We start from the raw sequence: 15730 nt of genomic DNA on the forward strand, positions 1-15730 counted from the left end.
ACAAATGTTTTCTCTCCTCTCTTTACAACTCAAACTTGAAGAACAGAAGGAGGAGGAAAAACTAGCAGTTTTGAGCTCTAAGAACCACTGAAAAGATCAAGATTTCGGGTAAGTTCTTTTTTCAGTGCTGAATGGGTGGGGTATTTATAGGCCCCAACCCAATTCAAATCTCGAGCTCAAAACGATCAAATCCCGGAATTCCGGGATCAGGCGGTTGCACCTCTTGACTGGAGAGGTTGCACCGCCTGGCAGAGCTCGAAGACTGAGCTCGGGCGGATGCATCTCTCTGTCAGGGGTGGTTGCACCTTTCTGCCAAAGCTCGAAGATCGAGCTCAGGCGGTGCATCTCCTGACCAGAGAGGTTGCACCTCTCTGCCAGAGGTGGTTGCACCTCTCTGCCAGAGCTCGAAGACCGAGCTCGGTGGTTGCACCTCTTGGCAGAGCTCGAAACTTGAGCTCTGGCGGTGCTACCTCTTGACAGAGGAGGTTGCACCGCCCAGTCTCGCTTGGAGACTGAGCCCTGGGCGGTTGCACCTCTTGGCTGGGGAGGTTGCACCGCCCAGCCTCGCTGGAAAGCCTAGCCTGGGCGGTTGCACCTCTTGGCTGGGGAGGTTGCACCGCCCAGCCTCGCTGGAAAGCCTAGCCTGGGCGGTTGCACCTCCTGGCCTAGGCGGTTGCACCTCCTGGTGCAATCAGGGTCCGAATGGTTCATTCCATTCGGCCCAATTTCAGTCTTTCAGGGGCCCAATTGCCCCAAGATTAAGCCAATGGGATCACCTCCCATTTTCCAACTTAATCAACGTGCTAACTACGATTAAATCTAAGACAACTTCTGCAGCTTTGCTTCGGTGCGTCAATCGCTCCTTCCGGCGAGTTTCCGGCGGACTTCCGTCGATCATCCGATGAACCCTCGGTGATGCTCCTGCGGACTTCCGGCAAACTCCTGGACTTTGCGACGATCCACTTGGCTAGTTCCGACGAGCTTCGCTTGGCAAGCTTCTGGACTTCTCGGATCTGTTCTCGCAGAACCTCCGACGACCGTCCGAACTTCCGTCGAACTCTCGAACTCCCAACGTGATCATGAACTTGACTCCGGCGCAACTCCTGCTGCTTGTCTATCTTTTATCGTAGTTAATCCTGCACACTAAAACAAAACTTCGATCGAGACAATTAATCCTAAGCAATTAACCAAGTTGTCCGGTCATGTCATTGGTCCCTCGATGCTTCGTCCGATTCTTCGGCGCATCGTCCTTTCCTGCAGCCTATTGCCCAATCGGCCAGTTGACTCCGCAACTCCGATATCCTTGGCACAATACCCGCTCTTCTTGGCCCGATGCCCGAGTCCACGGCCCGAAGCCTTCTGTCGATACGTCGACCGATCCACCGGTCCGACGTCCAATCTTCTGACATGTTCCTCCGGCACAACATGATGTTCCTGCTTTAATTGTCTCATCCTGATCGAAGCACCCTGCGTCACTCAAAACGCAGATTAAATCATAAACATATATCAAGTAGTTTCATCATCAAAATACGAGATTCAACACCCAAATCTATTTTAACTTTTTTAATTAAAATTTTCTTATCCCTATAATTATATCTAATCTTATTTAAAAGGTGAAATATTAATTTATGTTCTTTTAAAATATACTTTAAGTTCTTAACCGATCTATTGTGAGGAAAGCATACACTAACTCATTGCTTTAAATAATTGAATGCTACCAACCATTAGATTCTCAAAATAAGACTATTTTTTTATGAAAGAATATTCTACTATCTAAATATAATAAAAAATATATACAATATGAAACCAAACAAAAAGTTGTAAATGTTTTATTCAGCAGAAACAATCCACGTATGAGAAAAAAAAAATCACATCCAGCTAGTTTTCTTTGCATTATTATTTCTTAGTGTTCCAAGGTTTCATCACTCAAAAATAAATTAGATGATTGATGTATGAGTTGGTGGTAGATGGGCCGGCTATATGAGAGGCCCAAAACCATGTGGCTGAAACCTAAGTGGAAGAGACTTGAACCCCAAAATTAACCTAAAGATCTTTTTTTATTTTTAAGATAGGTGACGAAGATGAGAAGATTCAATCTCATAATCCTACAATAAACTATCAAAATATTTATTAGCTAAGCTAGTCAATACCTTCATCAACCCGAAGCATTGTCCATAGTTTCTGAATTTGCATCTAATTAACTTATATAATGTTATAATTTATAATAAAAAAACAATAATTAAAATTAATGAGAATATTTTAATCCATTCAAAAATATTATAGTCCGATAATATTTCTTCTTTATTTATTATCATTCTTTCATAATAATATATATAAATATATATACCTAAAATTAAATGTAAATTTTAAAAAGATTAACCATATAGATATAAATATATACACCTATACGAAAATAAACCATATATCAATCCTAAAATCTAAGCATTCCTTCATAGAAGACAAGATGACATTGTTGATCTTGTATTTTCTTGACTTTTTCCAACAATAATGTCAACAGAACACATTCAAATATATAAAATATTATTATAGTAGCATGTGGTAATGCACACCACAAGAAAATAGTGAACAATGTGGAGGCAATTCCCACTTTCTTTGACTTCTACACACACGCTTACCTTTCTTCTGCATGCCCACTGAGTCTCGACGAGAAATATGTGCACATTCTGTGTGAAGAGTGTGATTTGGAAGAGACAAACAACAGAGAACAAAGAGTGTCTCCAAGGAAAGAGAGGAAGAAGAATTGGAAGCTTTCAGTGGATGTGGAAAAGCTTTGAGCTCCTCAAGCCTTGCGTGACGTTGAAGTACTGCAGCGTCTTGGCCCACTTGAGGTCGTCCTTGAGCTTGTGGACGGCGATGGTGTCGGGGGTGAAGCCATGGCGGAAGCAGGTGTCGGGCCCCTCCGGGTAGTCGTACATCCTGGGGTTCATGTCGAACCTGTTCCGCCCACGGCCCGCCTCGTTCAGCCACGCCCCCGTCATGATGTCCTCCGGCCCCTTCATCTTCTTCCTCACCACCTCCGACGTCGCGATCCACTCCACCAGGTCCCACGACAGCAGGTAGCCCATCCCCGACATGAACCCCGATCCCTCATCCTTGCCCCAGCACGGCACGCGGAGGCCCAGGTACACGTCCTCCCTCGGCAGCCGCCGCAGCGTCTCCGCCAACCTGTCCAGCCGGTAATACGTGTCGTCGTCCGTCTTTACCACGTAGTCGTAGGCCCGGCCAGCGTCGAGGACTCGCGGGAGGCTGGAGAGGTAGTCGTAGGTCTTGCCGTCGTTTACGTTCTCGGCGCAGTCGAGGATGATGATGTCGTCGTAGAGCATGATCTCCATGGCCACCAGCACCCTCTGCTCCTCCTTGGTGAGGTTGCAGAGGACGAACCGTACGTCGACGGCCGCGTCGGCTGGGAGGCTCGCCCGCTGTAGGAGGTAGGCGTGGCGAACGAGGCTGCGGCGCGCGTAGGCGTCTGGAACGGTGAAGACGCCGAGGAGCAGCCGGTGAGCATGCTTGGGGGCGGCCGAGAGCTGAGGCCGGGGCTGGCAGCCGGCGGTGACGAGGCATTGCAACCGGAGATCGTTAGGGTAGACGACGATGAAGATGATGGCTACGAGAGACATGGGGAGGAGGATGAAGGAAGCCTTCGGTACACGGAAGCCGGAGAGCTTCTCCATGGCCGGTTGATGGTAAGAATCCATGTGGTCATGCCACCACTGAAGTTATAGAGACGGAGGAGGAGTTAGGTAGATATAATTAGGATCAAGGGAAGCTTCCGCTTTGGAATAGTCCTTCCTGCATGTCACCTTTAGGTCAAAATCGATCTTAATGCATAACATAAATTATTGAATGAGTTGGACTTTCATCAAGATATTTAGTTCGTCAAACTTGACACATTTGATGATGAAGTTAATGAAATAAGAAAGGTTCAACTTTTAATTTCTAAGACAAAGTCTTAACGTCAAATTTATCCGATAAGAAAGGAAAAAGATTTTTTTTAAAAAAGTCTTTTATCAAATGAGGAAAATGTGAACTTAGAAACTAAATTATAAAAAATAAGAATTTGTTTACGAAAATAATATTCTATGAAAAGTCTGAGAATTTTACATAAATAGTGTGTCTCCATTTAGATCCAAAATTCATAAATGGTTGATTTTATTATTAATATTTAATTGGATCTATAAATATTGATATTTTAAACCATGATTACCGATTCATGCATCACATGGAAGGAGTTGGTGGTAGATGGGCCGGCAATGGCTACAAGAGAGGCCCAAAACCTTGTCGCTAAACCCTAACGGGAAGAGACGTGAACCCTACAAGTTTCGGCCTTTGTCCTCGCGGGTGGTGGTTCATCGGCCCCTGCCCCGACCACCGAGCGTATTGCCCTTCTTTGCGAATGGCGGTGAGTTCCCCTTCCCTCTCCCTTCGAGTTAACTTCGTCTCGGGGGTAGATGATGTCTGTGCAGTAGATTTACGACCTTTCGAGGTTCTCTACCGGAAGCCCCGTAGATCTGTGGTTTGGTTGGTTGCTGGAGATATTCTCCGGCTTGAAGCAAACATCGAGTGGTAGCATCGCGTTATATGTTGAAACATCTCTTGCATGCTTCTGCGAGTGGGGATAGTTTGGTTAGGGTTTGGTATTTTTTGGTTTCTTGTTCTCTGTTTCAAGAAGATGAGAACAACATGTTTTTTTTTTTTTTTTATGAAAATGTTCTCTCTTTAAGCATGGTGGCTACCTAGAGACCAAAAATCTCGTCTTTTGTTCCGAAAATTGATGAGTGAGGGAAGTCACTGTCACCCTAGGAGAACTAAGTGTGTTTCTTATATTCATAAGCATAAAACTGAAAGTGGTACCAAGCTCCTAGCATCCTTCCTTGCACAATTATTTCCAAGGTTTGCATGATAGACTGATCTGTGGCCTGAGTCTCAGACAAGGGACTGTCTGGACTCTACACTGAGCTGAAATTGGCTGCAAGTTGGTTGGGATGATTGATATTGTTATATGTGGTCATTTAAAAATAACCCTATCATGCAGCATAGGTTGTTCGTTCCCAATCGTTCATGGTCCTAATTTCTATTGTCTGGTTAGAATTCCACCTAGATCAAGACAAGCTTGATCCTACCATTAGACCACATTCACCCACGTTCCTCCTTTTATCAGAAAACCACTGGTTTCGGCCACCAATCAGCTATCAGTTCTTTTGCAGGGCACCTTTTTGTACTGTGAAAATCATTCTCAATGTTTGTAAAGGCACACTAAGGTGCATGACTCCAGAATCTTGCACCTCATCTCAGTTATCTCTTAGTGGCCTCGACAAGGTAATGCAACTTTGCACACTTTGTCAAAAAGTGAGGTGTTCTGATAACAAATTTTAGGTCATCAAGTGTAGCCTTATCGTCATTTCATTAGTTTTCACTTGCCAGATCTGGTTATTCTCAGGGAACCATCGTGACTTCTCTCTTCTCAAGCATCCATACTTCCCGTTTCGTTGTATTGTTAACTATCTCTTTTGCGTAAGTTTAATTTCAATCTCTAAGGGAATATGTAGAACCTAACAGTGCATTTTCAAAGACCAAGAACTATGACTTTGCCTCTTTCATTCTGTAGTGTTGCAAGGATAGTAACATTTAAGCCTTTTTTCTATGCTTTTCCTGGAGGACTGGAGAAAGCAGTGACAATAGAATTTCCCTTTCCTCCCTTCTGAAAAGAAGGAACTTGAATTATTATTAGTAAGAAGGCAAGAAAATGATTCTGCTTTGTTGTTTCTTTTTCTTATTTTACCAGTGATGTATTTGATTAGTTCATCTGTCCATCCCGCTTCATGTTTTTTTTTTAATCAAGTTCTTTTTATCTCCGTTTTTGGTTGAATATGATCTCATCTTCATGTTCATGCATTTTGCGATGTTCTATTATTTGAGCTAATAAGCCACAATACATATTTTTGGGTGTATATATTGTTGGTATTGTAAAAATACATTGTCGTCGATAGTTCTTCTAAAATATCTAGCCTCGTGCCTTGGAATGCATATGCCTTGCGTTTCGTGTCTCATGCCTGGACTCAAAGAACTTGGCATGCTAGTTCATGTTGAGCCTTCAACAAATTTTATAATCCTTAACTGAGTATTTTACCATATACTGGCATTTTAAAAAATACAAAATTTATTGATGGAATTGCAATTAACATTGTTTTGCCAGTTCATGTTAAGTTCACTATGATTACTTTTGGTAACTCATCATCTTAAAGAATCATTTTTTAGATCATCTGCAGGGACCTATAATCATAAATTTTCATAAAAGCCCAAAATAATTACCACTGAACTGCCAATTGTTTAACATCCAGTAATTGACCACAAATAATCATCACACATTGATAATAGAAATATGCTTGAATTTCGGGATAGCAATTGTTTAGCAGCTAATTAGATTCTGTAATAGTTTTGTGGGTGCTGCTAAAGTTATCAGAAGCCATTATACTGATAATAGTGTTGGAAGAAACATTAAAGATTTACTATGTTTTAAATTTGCATAGGAGAACTTTTTTTTTTTTGCGTGTGTTTTGTTGCTTGACTATTCTTAGTTTTTCATGTTTAAAGGGGAACAAAAAGAAAAGGACATGAAATGAGTAGGGTTAACGTCAAACAACATACACTAGGAATTAGGTCAGTTGAAATGGTTGGTTCAAGTTAAAGTGGTTAAAATAAGGTATAAGCCTGGACAGACATGTTAGAGGATGATGTCAATTGACTGACCAACATGCATTGATACATGCCATTTTGGACATTGTATAGGTATATACCCTTGTGTTACTAGAACAGACTTGGTAATCTGACCTACAACTGTAGCTATGAAAGTGACAGGCACAACTAATTGAATTTGATGCTGGTCAACATGTTTGTCTAATTGTACTGATGGAATCTGGATTTTTTCTGTTGATCTTGATTGAGAGGTCTCAGCCATTTGTCTTCAACCCACTAACTAAATTAAAGGAAATACCATCAAGAATTATAGCTCAAATAGGTTATTCTTTTACTCACACCCTTTGACTGGATGGAAAATTGTCTGTATATGGGCCAAGAGTGGGGATGTTTTTGAAATTTCAAGTTTCATATTTACAATGGTAGTTTCTATTTTTTTGTGTAGGGTTGATCACATGTATATCAGTATATGCCTTGCCTCAGATAGAAAGTTACTAAATATTTCAGCAAAAGCAAGCAAATAGAATACTTGAGCAGAGCACAGCTTTGTATTCCAGTGTACAAATAATTGTCATGCAGAGAGAGAAAAAGCTTTGGGTCTAAAGGAATGCTCTTGGAATTTCATGAAATCCACAAGGAGAATAAAATTATGTTGGTAAATCATAGGAAAATACATTTTAATTTGAATCTGAAACCCCCCTATATAACAAAGTCATGAAGGCTCAAGCATATTAAGATATTTTATAGAACAAATCTTAAATCATACAACAATATAGACACCTAATCCAACCCAAAATCCCTAGAAGCCTTTCTTAAAAAATGATTCAAACTCGAGATCAATCCAAAACTAGAATCATTTTCCGTTCCTAGTTCCGTTGAAATTCTGATTTGCATCAGATAAACTTGTATGATTGCAATTGCTTTAGAGTTTTGTTGACCTTGTTGCTTCATAGAACACTCATCTCACCATGTTTTATGGTTTTATTGCAGACTGTGCCAGTTAACCCAAAACCTTTCTTGAACAATTTGACTGGGAAGCCTGTGATTGTGAAACTGAAGTGGGGAATGGAATACAAAGGTAATTGATTGTGTATATATGTCACCTGTAAGATATATGGCTGCCATGCAAAAAAAGAAAAAGAAAAAACAGATATATGGCTGCCAACTATGTGGCTTGTATATGTGAGTTCTTTTTTCTGTTCTTGGTGTGTGTCTGTTTCATCTTTATACTACCTAATGTGCAAGTCATCCAATTCTCATACACAGACATATTTGCTTAAATTAAATAAATACTTACAGTTTGGCTTTAGCTATCATTCTGGTTGGAATTCTCCAAATTTTCATCTTTATTGTCAATGGTTATATAAAATCTGTCTTGTTCTCTCAGGTTATCTTGTGTCGGTAGATTCCTACATGAACTTGCAGGTACTGTATGATTTCCATTAACTTTTAACCAGTCTCTTGTGAAACCCTTTTTCTTCACTATCTTTGGTATTGCTTTTTCTACAGTCTTTGGTACTGCTTGTGAACGGATGGTTTCTTTTACTAGTCACAGTAGATTGAGAATTGGATGGTTTACCTGCATCTGCTTTGACTCTAGTTCCTTCTGCTGTAGTTGGCCAACACTGAAGAATACGTTGATGGGCAATTCACTGGGAACCTGGGGGAGATTCTGATAAGGTGACTTGGTTGTGCTGTTTGGTTTCACCTAATCTGATCCGTGTGGTTGGCAATCCATGCACTTACGTTGATAGATATGATGAACCAGTTAAAAACATGCATCCTTAGATTGGTAAAACTGTTGAATGATTTTTAGTACCTAAGGGCATGCATACAACTTGTCTCTCATACCTACGATCAAGAAGTATAGTTTCGTGGTATTTGGTTCTCTGTAATTTGACTATTTACTGAATGAACCATATTACTTTTTTTCTTGTGCAGATGCAACAATGTGCTGTATCTACGTGGTGTGCCAGAAGATGAAGAGATTGAAGATGCTGACTGAGAATGAGCAGCAATGTTGTCTTTGGACTTGAATGATTGGTGTACAATTACTCTTTTATTATCCAGTTACATCACAACATCATCTGTTAAATCGGAGAGAGATGTGACTGCAATTCCTAACCATGTTTCTGTAGAATCCTCTTTCTTCTGTTAATGCGCAAACATATCTGCATCTAGTAGTTGCAAAGATCTTTTCAACCATCTGAGGTACTAATGGGAATGCATGCTATCCCATGATCAGTATGATGCATCAACCATGCTCACTCTCAGGATGGTTACTCCTTCCACTATCCAGGTGCTCGCTGAGCCAGAGTTCTGTCCCTGCCAATCAAGAGTCCAAGCAATGACACAGAGCACCTGAACGTATGCTGTTCCTAATTATGCAGCCCTTGTTCAAGTTTGGGGGAGCTGCACTTGTCAAGAATAAGACATTGGTAAAGGAGTTTGATTCCTAGTTGTACTTTGCAACTGATGCTAGCCCATGCAGAACTAAGCACAAACTAAAATAGCAAGATAGCACAAATATAATCATCAGGATAAGAACCATATGGTATGTATGGGGTTTCATCTCAAATGAGAAAGGTGAAGTATTTCCATGGCAACATCCGAAGTTGATCATGCATAAGTTTCCTTCCTAGAGTAGATAGTCAGTAGAATGATATCAAATCCATTTTCAAATTAATAGTTCATGATCATGTAGCTTATAGTTCTTGAAAGCAACTGTACATATTTTATGCACTACAACGAGGCTGATATGTAAATGAGGACACCTCAGGACTCTACTCAACTCCTCTCCTTAAAGCGGATGTCTTCCACTACATCCTCCATAGGTAGAAGTGAGACAAAGCCAGCCAGCACACTTGCATTTTTTGAGTGTACTTTCTCTCTCATTTTGAACTATCTTTTTAGATCTTCATGAGTTTTCTATCCACAACAATTCATTTATAGGATTCAGAACAGCGTTGCATTCAATCCAAACTCCTGAGGCCACCAGCCATGAACATAGAGGTTAACTTGTGCTTGATCATGTAGCTTATAGAGATCAACTATATATGCATAGTTCATAAAGGAATTGTACATATTATTTGTAGTTCATAAAAGGACGCCTTCTAATTAGGACTTGACTGAACTCCTTGAAGAAGAAGACTTCGATAATAACACTCCTATCCTTAAAGTAGATGCCTTCCACTACATCCTCCATAAGTAGAAGTGGTCCTCTCTCATTTTGAACTATCTTTTGAGATCTTCATGAGTTATCTATCCACAACAATCCTCCATTCCCACTAGCTGTGTCTCTTTAAATCCTAACCCAGCAGTTGCAGCTTCAGTAGGTGTAGAATGGATGAAGGCAATGAGACGAAGAGGCACTTGAAGACAGTGTGGGAGGAGGGCGCTGCCGAAGAAGGGCCGGATGATCTTGTGCGGCAACAGAAGAGATCGAGAGGAAGGCCAAGGAAGATGACCAAGGAAGAGTACTTAGTCAAAGGAAAGAGTGAAGCGGCAGACAAGGCGGAGGAAGCTGAGACCGCGGGGTCGTCTTCATGCGACCGAGAGGCGGAGAAAGCCGAGGAAGGCATTCACCATGCATCTCCGGAGCTTGCCAAGAAGAGACGGCACCGCCGCAAGAGCTCTCCGAGGAGGGCAGCTATGCATGTATAAAACATGATATATAGATCAAACAGCTCGCAGCAGCAAAGATCTCATAAAGGAATATGATACACTTTGAACTGTTTTTGCTATCTTCTTCTGTGTGCTTCAGCCGATATGATCCAACTCTTCAGAAGGATCGTTCTACGGTCTCCTTCTTCGTCATCCAATACTGATGCAGGACTGTTCCGCACAAGCTGGTTCACTGTGTCATGTTTCTGCCAACTAAAGTCTCCTTCTCATCTCATCTTCATCTCCCTACGAACTTCCCCCTTGGACATTGCGCACACTCGTCAAAGTCCGCCAAACTTGTCCATCTTTTGACGTTCATGGACGACTTGGATGCCAGCCATGGAATTCCTAATCACACCGTGTCTCACTTTCGGGTAATGTTAATATGTCATTATTTTAATTAGCCCGGACTCAGAAGTAAGTTCAATCATAGGATTAATTATAGATTATTTTTTAATTAATTATTTTTAGTATCACAGTCTTTGTATTTTAAAAGATTATATTAAAATATTTATACTTACAAAAGTGAAGCAATTAATCCTATTCCTCATCATGTTATCGATTTTGTTAATAAAAATACCGTAAGATATATAACTGAGCATGTGCTGACTTTATCTCACTTTGGTTTATCATTGAGCATGTTTAGTATTTTCGTTAACAGAATCGATGGCGTTAAGAAAAATAAGATTAAATATTTCACTTTCATAGGGATCCCAATATAATTTTTTTAAGTGTAGAGATCGAAATACTAAAGACAGCTAAATACAAAGGGTAATATATAATTAGCCCACATTAAATATAGGGTTACGGTCTATTTTAGCCCTTGTGATTTTGATCATGAACCACTTAAGCCTTTATAGTTTATTTGTATTTAAAATAACATCTATATTTCAAAAACGTAGTATTAAGTCCCACCTATCAAGTCTAAGTTAACATATGCTAGAGTTTGTTTACATTGTAGACTCATAATAAATTATTAATATAATGATACATATAATTTAAGTTTAAAAAAAGGTTAAGATCCATTTTAACCCTTGTAGTTTTGGCAATAGATCTTTTAAACCCTTATGATTTATTCGTGTCTAAAATAACCCATATATTTTTAAAAATATAGCATATAAGTCCCTTCCGTCAAGTATGAGTTAACAAACGTTAGAGTTTGCTTACATGACATGCTAACTCACAATAAACTATTAATATAATAATATATATAATTTAAGTTAAAAAAAAACTAAAACCGTAATCAATGACGGGACGAGGCATCGTCGTAGAAGCGACCACCAATAGCAACACTAAGTCGTTGTTGCCTAATAGGGTGTCTTACGCATGTAATCTCTTCCATGCTAACGATAAACTCAAAAGCTTCTGGTCTTACCTTAGGTGGATGTGCGTCGATCAATCCGACGCTAGGCATGTAGTAGTCTCTTGGTCCCTCTTCCTCCTTTAGACGTATTTGTCCCCATCGCCTCTTACTTTATCCTCTCCTATGCCCCCACCCACCGCGCTTATAATGTGGTGGTCTAGCTCTCCCTCACTTCTACCTTCGGCCTCTTCTACTTGCTAGTCATAGGTGCCCTACAAGCTAATTACGTGAGTGATGACACATGGGATATGATATGCACTCTTTTTACTTATTATTATTATGGTATGTTCTAATTTTATATTGTTTGTTGCATAAATATATTGTGATATCCATGGATCTATGCAATGAGAATCAAATTATGATGAGATCATGATAATGAGACATATTCACCTTTAAACACAGACCCTAAATAATCTTAGTCATAGGTTACTCGAGGAGGACATCAAGATAACCAGACAGACTAGTGTGCTGTATACCTGTACATATGATAGAGGTGGCTGGTCTCAAAGCTACTCGTGTGGGGACACTATGGCTACAATGCATGTGCTCATTAGAGAATGAGTTTACTGATTGATCCACTTACAGAATACTGGATGGTTGATGATACCTTATTGTTAGACAATGATTCCGTTATCCAAGTGGTATACATGGTCCTTAGACTTGAGATATCAAGGATATCCTATATGAGTACTCCACCCTTTGATATTAGACTTATAGGTTTGAAAGTTCCAGATCTAGCATAACTGGTCATCGGGAGTGGTAGCCAACCTTACGAGGGTCATTGAGTGTCGATATAGGATCATCCACTCTTGGTATCATGAGAGGAATAACTTATGTATTCTTGCTCAAACAAATCTTTGGCTAAGGTCATTCAGATTGAGAGAGAAAGAGTTCTTCGGGAGAATCTAATTAGAGTAAGACTCGAGGAGAAACCATATGGGCCTGACAACACCATACCCCGTGTACGGTCTCTAGGATATTAGATGGATAAGGGACTATAGGTATATAGTAACTAAGGACAGATATGTCCAAAGGATTAGATTCCCTTGTATCATTTGGGGACTACGACATAGTGGCCTAGTACATCTACAATCGATGAGTCAAGTGAATTATTATGGAGATAATAGTTCACTGAGCTATAAGGAGTTTTGATAGGTATGACTCATGGCCAGCTCGATATTAGGCCTAGAGGGTCACACATATATGGTAGGTGTTGCGACAAGTAGAGGTTCGGATATGAGATATCCACCGGAGCCCATTTTTTATTGGATATCCAATAAGCCCCTGAATTATTGGATCCTATAGATGAGATCAAATAAGAGCCAATAAGAGATTATTAGGTAGAGACCCACTAATCTAAAAGGCTTGGATAATTGGATAAAGATCCAATAGCCAATAGGGCAGGATCCATTAAGGTTAAGTTGACTATGGATCTCTATAAATAAGAGAGAACCAAATGGTCATAAGTTAGGCATTTTTGGCTGCCACCTCCTATTGTCCTTCTCCTCCTTAGCCAATAGGTATAGAGATTTGGGCACCGATTCGAGAAGCGTCTTCGTAGCCTCTACCATGTGGATCACCACTAGAGAAGAGGGCACTTAACCTTCTTCTGTTAGGACCAAGTCGGCACTAAGAGGGGGGGCGGGGTGGGGTGAATAAGTATAGCGATAAAAATGACGGTTGCGATTCCAAATCTTTCCGAGTTAACAAAAACGTAATGAAGAAATCGTATCGAGAAGATGTCGACTTGAAGTAAATGTAGAGTGTAGCTAAGTAATGAAAGTAAGTAGTAAGGAAAGAACACATTGGATTTATAGTGGTTCGGTCATTGTGACCTACATTCACTCCCGATTCCTCTTCACTCGAGGCCACCGGTTTCCACTATCGGTCTTCCTTCAATGGGCGAAGACCAACTACCCTCTAATAACTCTTTCTCATTTTCATGGGTTTAGGAGACAAGCCTCACACTTCTCTTGAATGATCTCAAAACTAGAAAGGGAGGAGGACACTTAACAATTTTATAACCTAGAATCAATTTTATAACCCAGAATAACAACCCCTTTCTGCTCTAATTCGTGCTTCTCCATATAAGAATAGCTGGGGTATTTATAGACTCCAAATGGCTTTAAAAATGGAGCCAAAAAAGGTCTCCTATAAGGTTTCCAAGGTACTAGCAGTATAACTACTTGTGCTGGGCAGTACCACCGCCTATGCTGGGCAGTACCATCACTTATAGCACTGATACTAGGTGGTACCAATGCCTAGTTTGGCAATACCATCGCCTGATACAGTTTGGGAGACTGTGTTTGTAATATCCCCCATTTTTAAAAATTTAATAAATGCTTATTTGTAAATATGAGGATTATTTAATAATTTTTTTATATTAAATAATATTATAATAGAAGTTTAATATGATTTATGAAAGTTTCAGATTTAAGTTAAAAAAAACAAAATAAAACAAAAAATATAGTGGACATGTGTCACTAGCTAACCTAAGGTTGGTGCCACTTATCTTTGCTCTAAAGATGACACCTAGCCCCTTTCATGCATGCATGACACCTTGCAACTTTTGCATTAGCCAAAACCCAAATAATTAGATGAAAAGTTAAAGAAAACAAACCTGAAGAGTTGCAGCCAACGTGAGTTTGAGAAGAGAAGGGAAGAAGAAGAAGAAGAAGAGGAATTGAAGAAGAAGATTTGATTGAGGTTTTGCATCAACTCCCCCCATTTGGGAATCAAATTTGTTTAAGGCAAGTGTCCTAACCTCTTCCTACATAATTTCTAATCTCTGTTTTCCTTTTAATTCTTCATAATTCAGAAGATTTCAGCTTAGTACCAAACCGTTCTTTCCTTTTTGATACAAATCCATGAATCTGAAATTTTTCGGTAATCTGACCTCTATTCAATATTTCGGTCATAACATTTTGTAATAAACTCTGATTTAGACAAAACCTATTCCATTTGAAAGTAGACTCAAATATCTTTATTTTGACACTAAGATTGAATGATTTGGAGTTTAAATGCCTACTAAGACTTCTGTTTCAATTAACCCTACAGATTCTACAAAATAGAGACTGAAATTTCTGACCTCTTGTTGCTTAACTACTTATAACTTTCTGCTGTGAAATCAGATTCATACAAAGTATGATTTATTCGAAGCTAGACTCAAAATGCTTTCTTTATATACCTGAATTGAAATTTTCGGAGTATAATTGCTAACTAAAACATCTGCTTTCATCGACCCAATGGATTCAGTAAAACAGAGCAAATATTTTCAGACCTTTGGCTATGAAATTATCTGTAACTCCCTGTTGTAAATTCCAATTCTTGTCAAACTTAATTTGCCTAAAATTAGATTGATAAAGCTTTCTAATGACACATATTTTGCATAAATTGGAGCATAATTGGTTATCGAAATAGTTCATACAATGTCCCTATCAAATTCTGCCAGAATCGAGCTTTGGTCGATTTCGGCTCTCCTTGTTTCTTCTCTTTGGAAATCGATTTCGGCAAACACTCTTCAGTTAAGCTTTACATTATTACCTTAAATTCCTGTATACTTTTGTCCTTTATTTATTTGTCTGCAGCTATCATCTAAAGTTCATGTTTTCAGCGTAATGATTCGGCACATGCATCCCATTGTTCCGCATTTGCTTTCGATATGTGCCTCTTCCAGTTTCATTTCTTTGGATATTGAATTCATCTAACTTTCTTATTTCAATTGAGCCATATGTGATTTCTTGAAATTCTTGTATACTCCTGCTTTTGTTTCCTTTTAAATCTGAATACATTTGTGAAAGATTCTGTTTGTATCGTATTGACTCGAAAGGCATATGTACATTTCGTTGTTCCGCATGTGCTTCTGATATGTGTCAATGTTATTGTTCATACTACCCTTTTGTACTCTGGTGTCTTGTGGGATATTATGAACCTTTGCCAGAAATGGTAAAGGGAGTTATGCTTAGAGCCCGCGATTGCTCTGCCGGCCCC

General features: G+C 39.6%; 2 protein-coding genes across 3 annotated transcripts; one reads left to right on the forward strand and one right to left on the reverse strand.

Annotated features, from left to right (window-relative positions):
• Positions 1-2524: 2524 nt before the first annotated feature.
• On the reverse strand, positions 2525-3720 carry LOC135611778 (probable beta-1,3-galactosyltransferase 13). The gene has a single exon (XM_065107407.1). It carries the CDS (start codon positions 3714-3716, stop codon positions 2772-2774), a length of 945 nt encoding a protein of 314 aa, XP_064963479.1. The 5' UTR covers positions 3717-3720; the 3' UTR covers positions 2525-2771.
• A 559-nt stretch (positions 3721-4279) lies between these two features.
• Positions 4280-8890, forward strand: LOC135612662 (probable small nuclear ribonucleoprotein F). Of its 2 annotated transcripts, XM_065109223.1 has the most exons (5): positions 4280-4420; positions 7705-7792; positions 8102-8139; positions 8330-8394; positions 8656-8890. In XM_065109223.1, the coding sequence occupies exons 1-5, from the start codon at positions 4415-4417 to the stop codon at positions 8717-8719; spliced, it is 261 nt and encodes an 86-aa protein (XP_064965295.1). In that variant the 5' UTR covers positions 4280-4414; the 3' UTR covers positions 8720-8890. The 2 variants fall into 2 exon arrangements, with proteins under 2 accessions (XP_064965295.1, XP_064965294.1); XM_065109222.1 differs by lacking the exon at positions 4280-4420 and having other exon boundaries at positions 7690-7792.
• The last annotated feature ends 6840 nt before the right edge of the window (positions 8891-15730 follow it).

Source organism: Musa acuminata, chromosome BXJ2-5 (assembly GCF_036884655.1).
Source record: "Musa acuminata AAA Group cultivar baxijiao chromosome BXJ2-5, Cavendish_Baxijiao_AAA, whole genome shotgun sequence".
NCBI classification, from domain to species: domain Eukaryota; kingdom Viridiplantae; phylum Streptophyta; class Magnoliopsida; order Zingiberales; family Musaceae; genus Musa; species Musa acuminata.